Raw genomic sequence first — 14,498 nt, 5'->3', positions numbered from 1 at the left:
GGAAAGTTCCACCCCGTCACACCGACTCGTTCAAACAGCCCAAGGCAGTCAGCACGTGGTATTACCCCTACGCTCGGCGCTAACCCAACCAATGACGCAGTCAGACCTTCCGCTGAGAATTGGAGAGGTCGGTTGTTAAACATTTACCACCCTCATTCGGGGCGCCCATTCTTTGTCCGTCCTTCCTTTGAGGCGTTCGTTTCTCCGGGCGGTGTTGTAATCAGCGGGTTCTCGTCGGCCCATTCTGGAGCCTAAGCGAGCGGTTGCTCTGCGTCGGAGTCCGGCGAGAAACCCCCCCAGCGCGGCGGGCGGGGCCGGGGGCGGGGCGAGGGCGGAGCCTGGGACGCCGCGCCCCGCCCCTTCCGACGCGTACTTACCCCCTCGGCCCCCCGCCCCCAACGGCGCAGCTCCGTCGCTCTAGAGACCTCAGCTCTAGCGATTCCGCGAATGGTGCTTCCCGGGGGAGCCATGGCCAGTGAGTAGCGTTGCGGAGCTCGGGCCGGACGGGAGGCTTCGGGTGCGGAGCCGGCGTGGCGGGGCGGGGGTGACGTCGCACCGCGCGGGGCCTGCCCAGACCTGGTGCCCGCTGCCCTCGCGGCTCGGGCAAGCGGGGCAGGAGGCGGCCGCGGAGCGCGGGCCGGAGCACTGGCGGGGATTCCAGTTTTCCTGGGGCGCCGGCGGGGCCGCGCCTTGCTGCCCGCTGGGCTCCTGCGGCCGGTAAAGCGGTGCCTGTGAGTGAGTTGCAGAGCCACCTGCCACGAATTCACCTGCGCGGGAGGGGCAGGTGTTCGTGTCAAAGGCAAGTTCCGCCGGGCCGAAAACTACGCTTGCGGTAATGCCTTCTGTAATTATGGTAATTACGATACTTCTTCACGTGTGAGAGTCTCCCCAGCGCGATTCCTGGACGCTTAGGTTTTGCACTAGAAGCGTGACTATCAAGTGGGATTGCTTTCGCACTCTTCACCTAAGATTGATTTTTGAACTTGGGTTTATTTGTGCATTGAGTCCTATAACGTGAAACCGAAGAACTTGTTTTTCTTGATTTGGGCTGTGTTTCAAGAGGACTGGATCATTCGCTTCTCATTGCATCCCTCTCCCCCCAACACGGAGAATGCCCTCCTCCCCTGAGCAAAAAACCGGGCAAGTGGTTTCTGCATCTGGACCTTGAGCTTTAAGGTTGGGTATTAACATGTTGGTTACACGTCCCCAACCTGGATCAGCCCCAGGGGTGAGTTTGCCCCCAGGCCTGTGCCAGATTCTCTCACATGAGACAGTGGAGTGCTCTGGACTTAGTCTGGAGACCTGGATTATTACAGTCTGGGCTCAGTATCTTTCCACGTCAACAAGTCATTTAATGTCTCTGGACCTTAGTTCTCTGACCTGTAAAATGGACGTAAAATGCCCCTGCCTGGGAGGCTTGTGAGGCTCCCATGACCTAAGATTTGTGGGAATGCACTTTGTTTCTCATTTCATCCTAGAGTGCGGTGCGAGTTGGTGGCTGAATGATTGTTCGGATTGGTAGCGAAGTCCGTTTCACACACCTTCCTCTGGATGTGATTGGTATCTTTGCAGAGGCCGGGCGTGACAGAGAGCTGTGGTTCTTAATGCTGTGGATCTTACTTCCTTGAGGAATGTTTTCAAGTTACTTGACCTCCCTCCCCCAAATAACCCAAAACTAACAAACTAGGTGCCCATCCTGCTCTACAGTTTCTGATTTGGGGTTGTTGCTTTGCCACCACTGACTTTGTGCAACTTTCCCCCTGCAAGCTTCTTGTTGCCTCATTTACAAAGTAGTGTTAATGAAACCTCCCAGATGCTTATATGCATAGAGGACCCGGCATATTCCTTATGTTGTTCCCATGTTGGTCCTTGTACTTACTATATTTTATTTTTTTCTTCCCCCTGGGTAAGTCCTTCACTGTCAGACTATGATGACTATTAAGGCAGCCATGGACCTACAAAATCATTGTATTTTCATTTTACAGCTGAGGAGATAAGGTGACTAGTATTCCCCAGTGATGACATTTTCCTTCCACAATCCCTTTGCAGAATATCGGGCAATCCCAGGCTTAATTCAAGGCAGCTGCCTTTCTGGATGGGCTGGGGGAGAGGGGAAGCTGGTCAGTAATAGGCATGTGGACGCCCTCTTTCCCCCTGTCTGGAGCAGAGACGAAGCCCAGCTTCTGAGTTACAGTGGAGATTTTAAGTGGGTCTGTGATATTCTGGTAATATTTTCAATATACCTGTTTGTCCCAAAGTAATCCCAGCTTCTGTTCCCTATTTTAGTTTCCTTTGTCTTCGTGCAGATTCTGAGACTATTTAACAAGCTGCATTCAGGGTTACATTTAGCTCTTCTCATTATATTTAGAATAAACCAAGGAATGGGACATCTGCATTTTCCTTTTAGGGTTTACCCTGAGCCAAACAGGCCTTCATCAGAAGCCAGGTCTGTCAGCATTGTCTCTTCTAGGGACATTTGCAGTTACAGGAGAAACCCAGAGAGCGAGCTCTCTAACGGTGGGGTTTTCAGACTATAGAGCAGAGGTAGGGGAGGGAAGGCAAGACATTACTGCTAATTCCTGAACTTCACAGAGTTTTGTAGGTTACGACATGCTTTGGATCTAGTGCAGCTTCCCCTCAAACTATGAGCAAAAACTGTATCAGTCAGTGTCCCCGTAGCACACAAACCACACCGGTCACTTGAACAGGGGAAGTTTCATATGAAGATTTATTAACCAGTATGCCCTGGTTGGTGTGGCTTAGTTGGTTGGAGCGTCTTCCTGTACACCGGAAGGTCGCAGGTTAGATTCCTGGTCAGGGCACTTGCTGAGGTTGCTGGTTCAGTCCCCAGTCGGGGTGTGTATGGGAGGCAACCAATTGATGTTTCTCATCCTCTTTTTCTCTTCCTCTCTTCCCCTCTCTCAAGAAAATAAATAAATATATGAAAGAATTATTAACCAGTAAAAAGTGATTACTATAAGAGCCAAAAGAGAACTCTAAGGATATAGAAAAAGCAAATGTAGGGTATAACTCCTACCTCGAGGAAGGAATAAGCCTCACCTCCTTGCCCCGAGGCTGACAACAGATCTTATTGACAGAGCTGGCTATATAATTTATGGGATCCAGCCCCCAATAAAAACATGGAGCCCCTTGTTTAGACAGAAGGAAAAAGTGCTGTTAAGGTTTCCTTCCTCAGCATCTCAACATCTCATGGTGTTTTTTACTTGCTACTTAATACTGTGTCCTTTGGGCACAGCGATAGGCACTGGGTGAGTATAACCCCTGACAGGTGCTCACCGGCTGCCACACTCCCCTTCTTGCTGGCAGCTGGACCTAGGCATCGTGTCCCAGTGGGTAATGGGGGACTTGAAACAGGCATCTATCCTCTCCCTGGACCCACTGCCCCAGTCACAGTGGGATTTCACCTTCTGCGCTGGGATGCACCCAGTTAGTTACCTGGAGCAGGGTAGGCCCGAGGCCCAAGATCAAATAGGAAGGAATAATTCTGTGTCCAAATCTAGTTAGTTCTGTATTCAAATCTAGTTGTTTTCCTTCAAGCCATGTTCTCACTTGTGTAAAAGGCTGGGCCTGCCTACTTCACTTCCGGTTGTTGTGCTGGGCATGGGGCTTTGCCCTTAGCTGTTGCTCTGTCTCAGAGTCTCCACATCACCATTTTTGACATTTTGGACCGGATAATTTGTTGTGAAGGAGTGCCCTATACATTTCAGCAGGTTTAGCAGGGTCTCTGACCTCTTCCCAGCAGGTGCCAGTAGCACCCACCAGTTGTGACAATCAAAAATGTCTCCAGACACTGCCAGATGTCCTGGGAGGCAAAATTGCCCTCCAGGTGAGAACTGCTGCTCTGACTGAGCAGTCCGATTTCCTGACAACTGCTTTCTCTTCATCCTCAGCTTTCCGCTTGGCCCTCGTCCAGCTCCAGGTTTCTTCAATCAAGTCAGATAATCTCACTCGAGCCTGTGGCCTTGTCCAGAAGGCAGCCACACAAGGAGCAAAGATAGTTTCTCTGCCAGTAAGTATGGAGGCAGCCCACCCCTTCTGGGGACTGTTGGCTCAGCAGAATAGTGCCTGCTAGCTCTGGTTTTCCTCTGTGTCTGGGGTCCAGCAAGGTCTTTGGGATCCAGGATTGTCCATGTTTGTCTGGAACATGGCCCCTCGCAGGGGCCTTTGGGATAGGATGTGCCATCATGGTTACAGGACTTTAACTTGAAGATCAACCTACTTCGTTCAGAACTCACCAATAGCTCCCTTCTTTCCTTGTATAGCTCTTCACCGGACCAGGAAGTATTGATTTTAGAGCTAAGCCTCCAATACTTTAAAAGAACTGTTGAAAACTGAAACTTGTTAGAGACATTTAGGAAGCTTGTGGCATCTTCCTCAAGCCAGTAGGACTCTGCGTCCCATTCCTAGGTGATTTCTTTTAAAACAGAACCAGCTGAAGGTTGCTCCACATTTGTTCATCAGCAAGTAGAGTGTTAGCTCCAGAGAAGGACCCTGCACAAGGCAGGGCCTGCATCTACTGGCTTCTTCCGCGGGCACCCAGAGGGTCAGCGGTGGCACCGTTCCAGCAGCCCCTCCCCCACTCTCCCTGGGGAGGAGGCAGCCCTTGGCAAACTGTGCTTAGATTGGCTGGAGAATTTTCAGGGCTGCCTTGTATTTTAGGCTCCAGGCCATCACAGATGTGGCTAGTGAGTAGGAATCTTTAAGGAGGGAGCTCAAGATGTTAATGTGAATCCAGCCTTAGTTACCCTGCACTTGGTCTCTTGTTGGTTGTGTTGCCAGAGAGCAGCTTACAGACCAGGAGTGAGAGCACTTGAATTCAGCATGTGCCCCTCTGTCTAACGTGTGTTTTGTACAGGCTGGAGTTTCCTGGCACAGTGTGTGGTATACAGGTGATCTCGATAAATGCGAAATGAACGATTGGAGTCAAAGTCTAGTCGATTTTGCTTTTTTATCACAGAGCTGTTGCAGACAGACATGCCCTGGATGAGAGATTGTGCAGGAGCTTAGAAACAGTTCAGTTTTACAGATGAGGGAATGTCTTTAGCTTCTGTGGCTTTCACAGGTTCATAATTTTGCACTTATGGGTGCATCCTAATGCACAAAGACCTGTGAGGAAGCCCAGGTGGAGTGGGGCCTGGGTGCCCTGGGAATGCATCCTCGCCTGCAGCCTGGAAGGAGAGACAGTTCCAGCCTTCTGCCGAGGTGACCAGGGTGTGGTCGAGCACCAGCGTTTCCTGTAGCCCCGCAGGAGCCAGCTGCTGAACCCTTCAGTGGCTACGGGCTCTGCAGCCCTGGGATGTCAGTGTTCTTTGTTTGTTTGTTTGTTTTATCAGCTGTGTTTACCTCTTTGAGAGCTGAGCTGGAAGCAGCAGCTGTGTCTTCTTACAGCAGAGCTTTAAAATGGGTTGGGTGCTTTGATTTTTTTCCCTTTTTCTCTGTCAACATTATTCTAGGAATGCTTTAATTCTCCATATGGCACAAACTATTTTCCCGAATATGCAGAGAAAATTCCTGGTGAATCCACACAGAAGCTTTCTGAAGTGGCAAAGGAGTGCAGCATATATCTCATTGGAGGTAACTTCCTACTGTCAAGGTATAATGGCCTAAACATTAAAAACATATGAATATTTTTTGTTGTTACATTTAAACAATGGAATACAAATTATCCATTGGAAAGAACGAGGTAGATCTATATGTAATAAAGTGGAGAGCTCTTCCAGACACACTGTTAAGTGGAAGAAGAGCAAGTTCAAGATGATATGAACAGGTATTCCCATTCAGATTAATCCCCACCCAAAAGGTTATTGATTTTTGTGTCTGGCCATGTATGTAACACAGAGTCAATATTGTAGAAGGACACACACCAAACTGATAATGATTTTGCCTGGAGAAGGAGAAGGGGGAAGGGACAGGTGGCTATGTGGAAAGAAAAGCCATAGCTGAGTGTCTTTCATTTACCAATGCAGGGTGAAATTTTTTTCTTAAAGAGCTATGAACAAAGTAGCTTTATGTGGTTTTGAGATAAATTTTAAAATGTTCTATTTGCTTAAATAAAAAACATCAGTACAGTAAAACTTTAATAAATACAGCAAACAAAATTATTTCTGTACCATGCTAAATAAGAATTAGAAATGATTAAGAGGTGGAGAACTGAAGGCATAGCAAGAAGAGACAGAAGCAGGAACTAGAATACATTGAGTGGTGGAGAGACTTGGGGCTCACATTCCCACCTGGAGGCCTTTCAGGACGCAGCTCTGTTGCAGGAGGGCCTGGTGGATTTAAGTTGCGCAACAGTGAATTCCCAGTGTTGCTTCAATGGTTCAGATTAAATGTTGCTCAAGGTCTAAGCTGAATTCAGAAACAGTCTGGATACTTTTGAAACCTGTCTTTAGCATTTGACATAATTATATTTCATCTACACTCTGGAGTTTATGTCTGAAAGATTGTATTCAAGAAGGAAAACAACTGATTAAGTGACCCTTAGAAGACAGTAAGCTTTATTATTGGACCCAAGTGACATTTTATCAAGCCTTTGTCCAGTTCCAAAAGAATGCTCTTTTCAGGATGTTTTCTGTGCCTGTGTGTTTCTCCTCTCAATAAAAGGTTCCATTCCTGAAGAGGATTCTGGGAAATTATATAACACCTGCCCCGTGTTTGGGCCTGATGGAGCTTTACTGGTAAAGCACAGAAAGGTAAGCAGGACCCTGGTCAGTGTGGCTCAGTTGCTTGGAGCGTCATTGGGTAAACTGAAAAGTTGTGGTTCGGTTCCAGGTTCAGTCTCCAGTTGGGGCGCATATGACAAGCAGTAGATCAATGCTTCTCTTCTTCTCTCCAAAATCAATAAGCATGTCCTTGGGTGAGGATGGGAAAAAAATAGGTTAGTAGGGAATGTGGCCAGTCCCATTGCTTCTTGAGACTTTACTACAAATTCCCATAGTCCCTCCTTGTATTGTACATACATCAGGCATTTTGACTGGTTAGCACAAGTGGCTGTTCTTGGCTTTTGGCATTTTGATATAAATTTTAGACTCAGCCTGTCAACTTGAGCAAAGGAGAAACCTGCAGGTCTTTTAATTAGGATTGCATGGGTATATAGAGATCGCTTTGGGGAGGTCGACATCTTCGCAGCAGTAAATGCATGTACGTGTAGGATCTTTAAGTCTTCTTGGTAAGTTGATCCCTTTACTGCTATGAAATATCTGGGGGTTTTTTAACTGGTAATACTCTCTGTCTTGAAGTTTATTTTATCTCTGATAATACTATTGCCACTCTTTACTTACTTTTTATATGGTGCATCTTTCTTTAATCTCTTATTTTTTAACTATATGTGTCTTTACACTTAAAATTTGTAGAAACCATATAGTTGGGTTTTGCTTTTTTATTCATTCTGACAGTCTCTGCTTTTTAATGGAAATGGCTACTCCATTTATAGTTAATATAATTAATGATATTTTAAGCATATTAATATATTAAGCATATAGATATTTTATGGTTTTTTCCTTTGTGGGTTTTTTTTTTTTTTGCATTCTTTGGGATTGAGTATTTTTTAGAATTTCATTTTAATTAATCTGTTGGCTTTTAAATTTACCTCTTTGCTGTTTATTTTTTTAAGTTGTTGCTCTAGACATTACAATTTGCATCCTTGTCATAGTCTACTTGAGTTAATGTTACACTATTTAATACGAAAGTTCCTATCTCCTTCCCATTTCTATACTATAGTTGACGCACACATTGCATCTACATACATTGTAAATCCCACAAAACCCTTATTTTTTAAGTAACATGTATTTTAAAGAAATGAAGAGAAAGTTTTTTTATGTTTACCCACATATTTCTCCCTTCCAGTATTTTTCTTTTCTTCCTGAAGATCCTAGGTCTGTCTGGTGTCTGTTCCTTCAAACAGAAGGACCTCCCCTAGCGTTTTTATAGTGAGGAGCTGATAACGGTGCATTTTCTTGGTTGTTTATGAACGTATCTTTAGCACCCCTTCATTCTTGACAAATGTTTTAGAATAGAGTTCTGGGTGGACAGTTTCTCACCCACCCCCCCAGCAGTTTGAGGGACATTATTCACTTATTTTCTAGCATCTTTTTTCTTTTTTCTTTTCCCCCCCCTGATAAAAAGTCAGTGGTAATTTGTATTGTTGTTTTCTGTGTGGAATTTGTGTTTTCATCTGCTTGCCTTCCAGATTTACTTTTTGTAAATTTCAGTTAAGATTTTGCTTCTGATGCCTACATGGTTTTCTTTGCATTTGCCTCGCTTTGTGCCCCTGGAATCTGCGTGTGCAAGTCTTTCACCACATGCGGGGAATTGGGGGGCATTATCTCATGAAGCATTTTTCTCTCCCATTCTCTTACAGGGTTCCAATGTTAATACTGTTCCTCCAGACCACGTCACCGAGGCTTTCGTTCTTTGTTTTTATTTTCCAACCCTTTTTCTCTCTCTCCTTCCAGCTGGGCAGTTTTCATTGATCTACCTTCAAAGTTCACTGAGTCTTCCTTTTGTAATCTCCAATCTCCTATAAGCCAAACCAGTGAAATATTTTTGAATTTCAGATACTGAATTTTTCAATTCTAAAATTTTCATTTGGTTCTTTTTTATAGCTTTTATTTCTCTGCCATTATTTTTATTTGTTTAATTCATTAAGAGCAAGTTCTTCTTCATTCCCTTGAGCTTAGTTTTAGTAGCTCCTTTAAAAAGTCTTTGGTATTACCATATCTGGGTTGTGCTGGGGGCTGGGGTCTGTCTGCTCCACTGATTGCCTTTTCTTTAGAGTTTAGGTCATTTTTTCCTGTTCCTTTGTGTGTCTAGTAATTTTGGATTGTACATTATTAAATGCTATGTTCTTGAGATTCTAGCTTCTATTATATTTCTTTGAAAAGTGTTTAAATTTTTTGTTTCCATAAGTACAATAGTGTAGCTGTACTCAAACCCCAAATTTTTATTTATTTATTTATTTTTTTTGTGAGGCCGACAGGGACCTCACCTCAGCTGCTCTGTTCTGTCTAGACCGTGTAGCTGGGCTGCTTGGAGTCTGCCCTGCACATCTTTACTTCAGTGGTTAGCCAGAGATTCGGGCAGGTTTTATATGTAGAAGGCAGGGCTCTTTGTCTTTGGCTTTATCCTTTTCAGTATCTGCCCCCCTCCCTTTCCAGCTGCTGTGAAGTTCTGTCTTCTGGTTCTTCAGGCCAGTCTGATTGTGGGTGGTTTCCCCACTGCTCCGAGCAACGCCTGGGGCCTTGCTTCCAACTGAAAGCAGTAAACAAATAGGAAACCCATCCAGTGCTATTCCCTTCTCCAAAGTATTGACTTCCCTTCACATTTTCCCTAATTTTGATCATTCTCCAGTGCTTTGCTTTTTATTTTGTCCAGAGTTCATGCTTACGTATGAGAAAGCTAATGGGCCTGATAGGAGCCACTCAGCCATTACTGGAAGAGGAGCCAGCATTGAGCTATTAACTCCATGAATTGAAGTGCATGTATGTCTGTGATGTGCACTTTTAGGCTTTTAAAAATTTCACATTGCTTTTTATAGTTTTATAGTTTTTTAGATATAGTCATATATCATTTGCTAGATTTATTCTTCAAGGGCGGTTTGTTTATGCCCTTTCATTTTCTGTTTCTTACTAGTATATGGAGAAATACAACTAATTATAAAAATACTGACCTTCTACATACATAGTAGCCTTGCTAAAGTCACTCATTAATTCTAATAATTCATCCATAGTTTTCCTTTGGAGTTTCTAGGTACACAATTATATCACCTGAGAGTAATGACAGATTTAATTTTTTTCTTTCTAATCCTTACACTTTCTATTCCTTCCTTTTGCTTCATTGCTTTGGTTAGGGCCTCTGGTAGAGTGTTGAATAGCAGGTGCCCTTGTTTTGTGCCTGATCTTCAGGCGAAGGCTTCAGTATATTAACATTAGGTACAAAATTTTAGTGTTTTTATAGATACTCTTTATCAGATTAGAGAAACTCCTTTCCTGGAAGAGGTTTTCTTTTTTGTTTTTAAAATAAGAATGGCTGTAGAAGTTCACCAAATGCTCATTGTACACCTCTTACGATGCTCATGTGACTTTTCTCCTTTATTTTGTTAGTGTGATAAATCAGAATTCAATTTGGAAGTGATATGTTACTCTTTTTATAAATTGCTGCATTTGATTTGCAAAATTTTACCTATTTTTATTTCTTTAAATTTTTAAAAAGATTTTATTTATTTACTTTTCAGAGAGAGGAGAAGGGAGGAAGGACGAGAAGGAGAGATACATCAGTTGGTTGCCTCTCACATGCCCTCAACTGGGGAACCTGGCCCGCAACCCAGACATGTGCCCTGACTGGGGATCAAACCTGCGACCTTTCGGGTTGCAGGCTGGTGCTCAATCCACTGAGCCACACCAGCCAGGGCTAAATTTTACCTATTTTTTTAATCCCCCACCCCCTTTCCACCTCTCTTGCCGGTGTGTCAGTTTGATTCTGGTTCCGAGGAGTCTTCATTTAGCATTTACATTGAGTAAAAAAAGCAACACATTAATTGCTTCCCATAAGAAACCTGGACATCGATTTGTACACCACCTAGGAAAGAAGGGTCATGAAACTACGCTACCCCGTGTTAGAATTCATTTTGATAAACTGTCAGATTGTGGGGGGGCTGTGGGCTGTTGAGGGTGCTGTTCGTACAGTTGATCTTAGATCACCCCCCCACATCTGGCCATGGGAGGATGTTTGTAGTTGTTGCTGTGACCCCCACTGCAAAAGAGGTAACCAAAGGCCTTGTTTGTGATGCAGCTCCATCTGTTTGACATTGATGTTCCTGGGAAAATTACATTTCAAGAATCTAAAACATTGAGTCCTGGGGATAGTTTCTCGACCTTTGAGACTCGTACGTACCAGATAAGTCCACCTCTTTTAGCAGTCCTCGTAGAAGAGAATCAGGTATTCCTTTGTTTCTTTCTTATGTCCCTCCTTAATTTCTTCATACAACCTGGCTGAAAGACCAGAAGTGAGAAGGGCTGAGAGTGGTCGGAGATCTAGAAAGGGCAGGCTGAATGGAGAACTAAGGGTTTGACGTGATTTTGCTCTTCCATTTGGTCACAGCTTCCTATTAGTATGCTGGCTTCCAGAGTGTACCTGCCAGGTCTTGCTGAACACTTCTCACTTAGCTCATGAGTTATTATGACTTACTCAGTTAGAATAAGTTTCTCACGTCTACTCTGCTGACGTAAGTGATGTATGAGGTAAAGTCCAAGCAGAAATAAGCTTAGAGATTTCTCCATCTGTGGGCCTGTGCTTCTGTATCCCCCATGATTTGTGATCCTTACCTCAGGAGGGATCCCCCACCGTGCTGCGGGTTAGCTTTTCATCCGTGCGTTTTCTGTTTGTAAGCAGCTTACTGCAGAGTGGGCCTGGGCATCTGCTATGACATGCGCTTCGCAGAGCTGGCACAGATCTACGCACAGAGAGGTGAGGCAGCACTATCTTTGTGCTGTGTGGGTGCTTGAAGGTGTGAGTCTGGGCTGGTCTTCGTGGGTGGAGGGAGCCGTTCTTTGGAAAAACTGGAGCAGCGGTCCTAATCTGTCCGTCCCCATCTGCCGTCTCAGACTTCTGCTGCGTGTGGACAATATGGTTTTTCAGAGACTGTGCTTTAACCCACTGGGCAGCTAAGGCAGGAGACAGACTCTTAAACATCTACTCTTCCCTCAAGCCCTTCCTGTTTCTGTATTTTGAAAGTCACTTGGTGGAAATGAAGACATGGTATTGCCTCGTGGATTTCAGTATTCAGTGGTCCTAGATGTTGGGTACAGTCAAAATGTAGTCACAGACATTTTGGTCCAGAGAAAAGGTGTCCTACCATCCAGGAAGAGCACCAAACCAAGTCAGAGGGTCTGGGTTCTGGCTCTGACTCCTCTCCCTATGAGCACGGTACTGTGGGTGAATATTGACTCTAGAGCAGAGTGGGTCTCGGTGTTCTCATGGGGGCGGTGCGAGGATTGCAGAGACAGAACTTACTAAAGGTCCCAGTGTGGGAGTCAACAAATAATTAGCATCCCTACTAGACTGGCGGAGCTGCTGTGATTCTGAATCCACTGTCACTTCATACAGTGGCATGGACGCAGCTGGCGTGACTGCTCAGCGAGAGGTGGAGGCGTGTGGGCTCTGAGTCTCTGTGGCGCCCTGGCAGTGGGCGTGGAAGCACCTGCTCTGCCCCTCGTGTCAGTTGGAAAGCAGTACAGACCACGGTCCTGGGCCGTGCAGAGCTGACCCTGTGGCGCTGAGAGGAATTTCAGTGACAGTTCTCCACTTTCTTCTTTAAAGCAAAGTCCCATGTTGTGGTTTTGGTTATCAGTACCACTTTCCTTGTGTGTCTGTGTGTGTAATGTGAGTGTCTCTAAAGGAATTCAAAGCCGTAACGTAATGCTGCTGACGCCGTCTGACTTGGCTGACATCTTTTTATGCTTGAGGAAGTTGGACTTCGGTCCCACGGGGTGAAGAGCAAAGGGAGGGACTAGTGTGGTCGGTTGGTCTTTGCGTTGACTCTTCAGCCCTTCTCTCCCCAAGGCTGCCAGCTGTTGGTATATCCTGGAGCTTTTAATTTGACCACTGGACCAGCTCACTGGGAGTTGCTTCAGCGAGGCCGGTAAGAAAGTATGTCAGACGTACACACCTTCAGGCATCCCAGTGTCCCTTTGTGGAAAGATTTCAGTTTGGTGGCAGTACCAACCTTCATGATACAGAATGGTGCCTGTGACTCAGGATGCCACAGCATCCACATGCATTTCGGAAAGATGAATGTTTCCATCTTGCAGCTCAAAGGGAAGGCTTCTGCTAAGAATCTTCTCTTCAGAAGCCACAGCATCAACCTCATAGATTTGGGGGACTGTGATCTTTGCACTTCCAAGAGCCGTTAGTACATCAAGTGGCCAGTGGTTTCATTTGCTGTGATTAGATATGGCTGCGGTCTCTGGGGCCAGCAGCTTTTACAGAGACTCAGAGACCTGTGGAGTATGTAGGTCCAGAGCCCCAGAAGCCAAGAAAAAGCAGGGGTCTGTTAGCCTGATAGGCCTGGGGAGAGATTCTTCACACGGCTGACCCTGTGCTGCTCAGATTGGAGTGCTCATCCTAACCCGACTTCCACAGCAACCGCCAAGAGCCTCATTACAAGCCCTTGTGCTTCTAACCAGTACATCCTGGGCATCACACAGGTACATCTGGCGTGTCACAGTTGCTGTTTCCTTAGTCCCCTAAGGCTCAGCAGAGGTGGAGGTCCCGTGGAAGGGAGGAGGAGTGTGACCCCGTGTGTGTGTAAAGTGCTCTGTAAACCATGCAGTGCTGGTCGGAGATGATGGTGTTTTTGATTAAATGCTTTTGAAATTGAGGTGTAGTATACTCAACAGGAAAGTGTTCAGATTTTAAGAATACAGGTCTGTGAATGTTTACATATTTACCACCTATGACCAAGGTCACCTCACAGAACATGTCTGGTCCCTTTTGCTCCTTCCCAGTCAGTACTTGCTGCTCTCCCTCTGGGAGATGATGGTAACTTTGACTGGAGGGGGATGTGGAGGTGTCTGGCTGGTGGCATGGCAGAGGAAGGGGTAGGGGTGTCTGACTCCATTGGTGTTAATCAGTGCAGTCTTGTTGAAGCAGGAAAAGCTTGGGAGAGACTGGAACGACTAGGTATGGACCTACTGATTGAGCCCAGAGGGCTCCCAGGTGAGGTAGCTTGATGTACCCAGGCCACCACCTGAATTCTGATCTAACCTGACATGAGGGGACTGCCCCGTTGGCATGGAAGTGCCATGCAGCCCTTCCAGGTGTATTGCTTCCCCTGGGCCTCCCCCCGGTCGATCCCTTGTCTCTGGCCACCTTGATTGGCATTAACCAGAGAAGCTCTTTTACTGATTGGCCCAGGCCAGGCTCTCTCAACTGTTGCAGTGTTAACATTTTGGACTGGACAATTCTTTGTCGTGGGGGTGTCCTGTGCGTGGAATGTTTAGCAGCATCTGTGGCTTCCACCCACTAGATGCCAATAGCATCCCACTAGTTGTGGCAATCAGAAAGGTCTCCAGACACTGGCAGATGTCCCCTGCTGGACAACATTGCCCCCAAGAACTGGCTTAAGTGATGAGATAGTTTTTGAAGAGAGGGTTCCATGGCTTCGGCTGTTTCCTTTCATATCTGAGCCAGCCTGTCCTGTCCTAGTTTTTAAAAGAAGGATTGGTACACATAGGGTCGGAAAATATCTCAGATCTGTAATGTATGATTTACCTGTTTTCTGTCCACTGGTTACAGGGCTGTTGACAATCAGGTATATGTGGCCACAGCATCTCCTGCCCGAGATGACAAAGCCTCCTATGTTGCCTGGGGACACAGCACTGTCGTGAATCCTTGGTGAGTTGCCTAAGCAGGGACAGGCTTACTAGGAGCTTAAGAGAGCTGGCACTTGGGCAGGCGGGCTGTCTGATTTGTGGCTGGCC

At 45.9% G+C, this 14,498-nt stretch overlaps 1 protein-coding gene across 2 annotated transcripts in view; it reads left to right on the top strand.

Moving 5' to 3' along the window:
- Positions 1–202: 202 nt before the first annotated feature.
- The window catches only part of NIT2 (nitrilase family member 2), a 32,412-nt gene continuing 18,116 nt past the window's right edge, over positions 203–14,498 (top strand). The window contains exons 1-8 of one of the 2 annotated variants that reach the window (XM_024558144.4): positions 203–475; positions 3,912–4,030; positions 5,475–5,595; positions 6,625–6,713; positions 10,810–10,903; positions 11,410–11,484; positions 12,580–12,658; positions 14,314–14,412. In XM_024558144.4, coding sequence (XP_024413912.1) covers positions 448–475; positions 3,912–4,030; positions 5,475–5,595; positions 6,625–6,713; positions 10,810–10,903; positions 11,410–11,484; positions 12,580–12,658; positions 14,314–14,412 — 704 coding nt within the window. In that variant the 5' untranslated portion in view covers positions 203–447. Of the gene's footprint in view, positions 476–3,911; positions 4,031–5,474; positions 5,615–6,624; positions 6,714–10,809; positions 10,904–11,409; positions 11,485–12,579; positions 12,659–14,313; positions 14,413–14,498 lie in introns of those variants that run through there. The other variant, XM_045193528.3, reaches the window with a different exon arrangement.

The sequence above is a fragment of the Desmodus rotundus genome, chromosome 2, assembly GCF_022682495.2.
Source record: "Desmodus rotundus isolate HL8 chromosome 2, HLdesRot8A.1, whole genome shotgun sequence".
NCBI classification, from domain to species: domain Eukaryota; kingdom Metazoa; phylum Chordata; class Mammalia; order Chiroptera; family Phyllostomidae; genus Desmodus; species Desmodus rotundus.
This window is presented reverse-complemented; position numbering and strand designations above follow the sequence as displayed.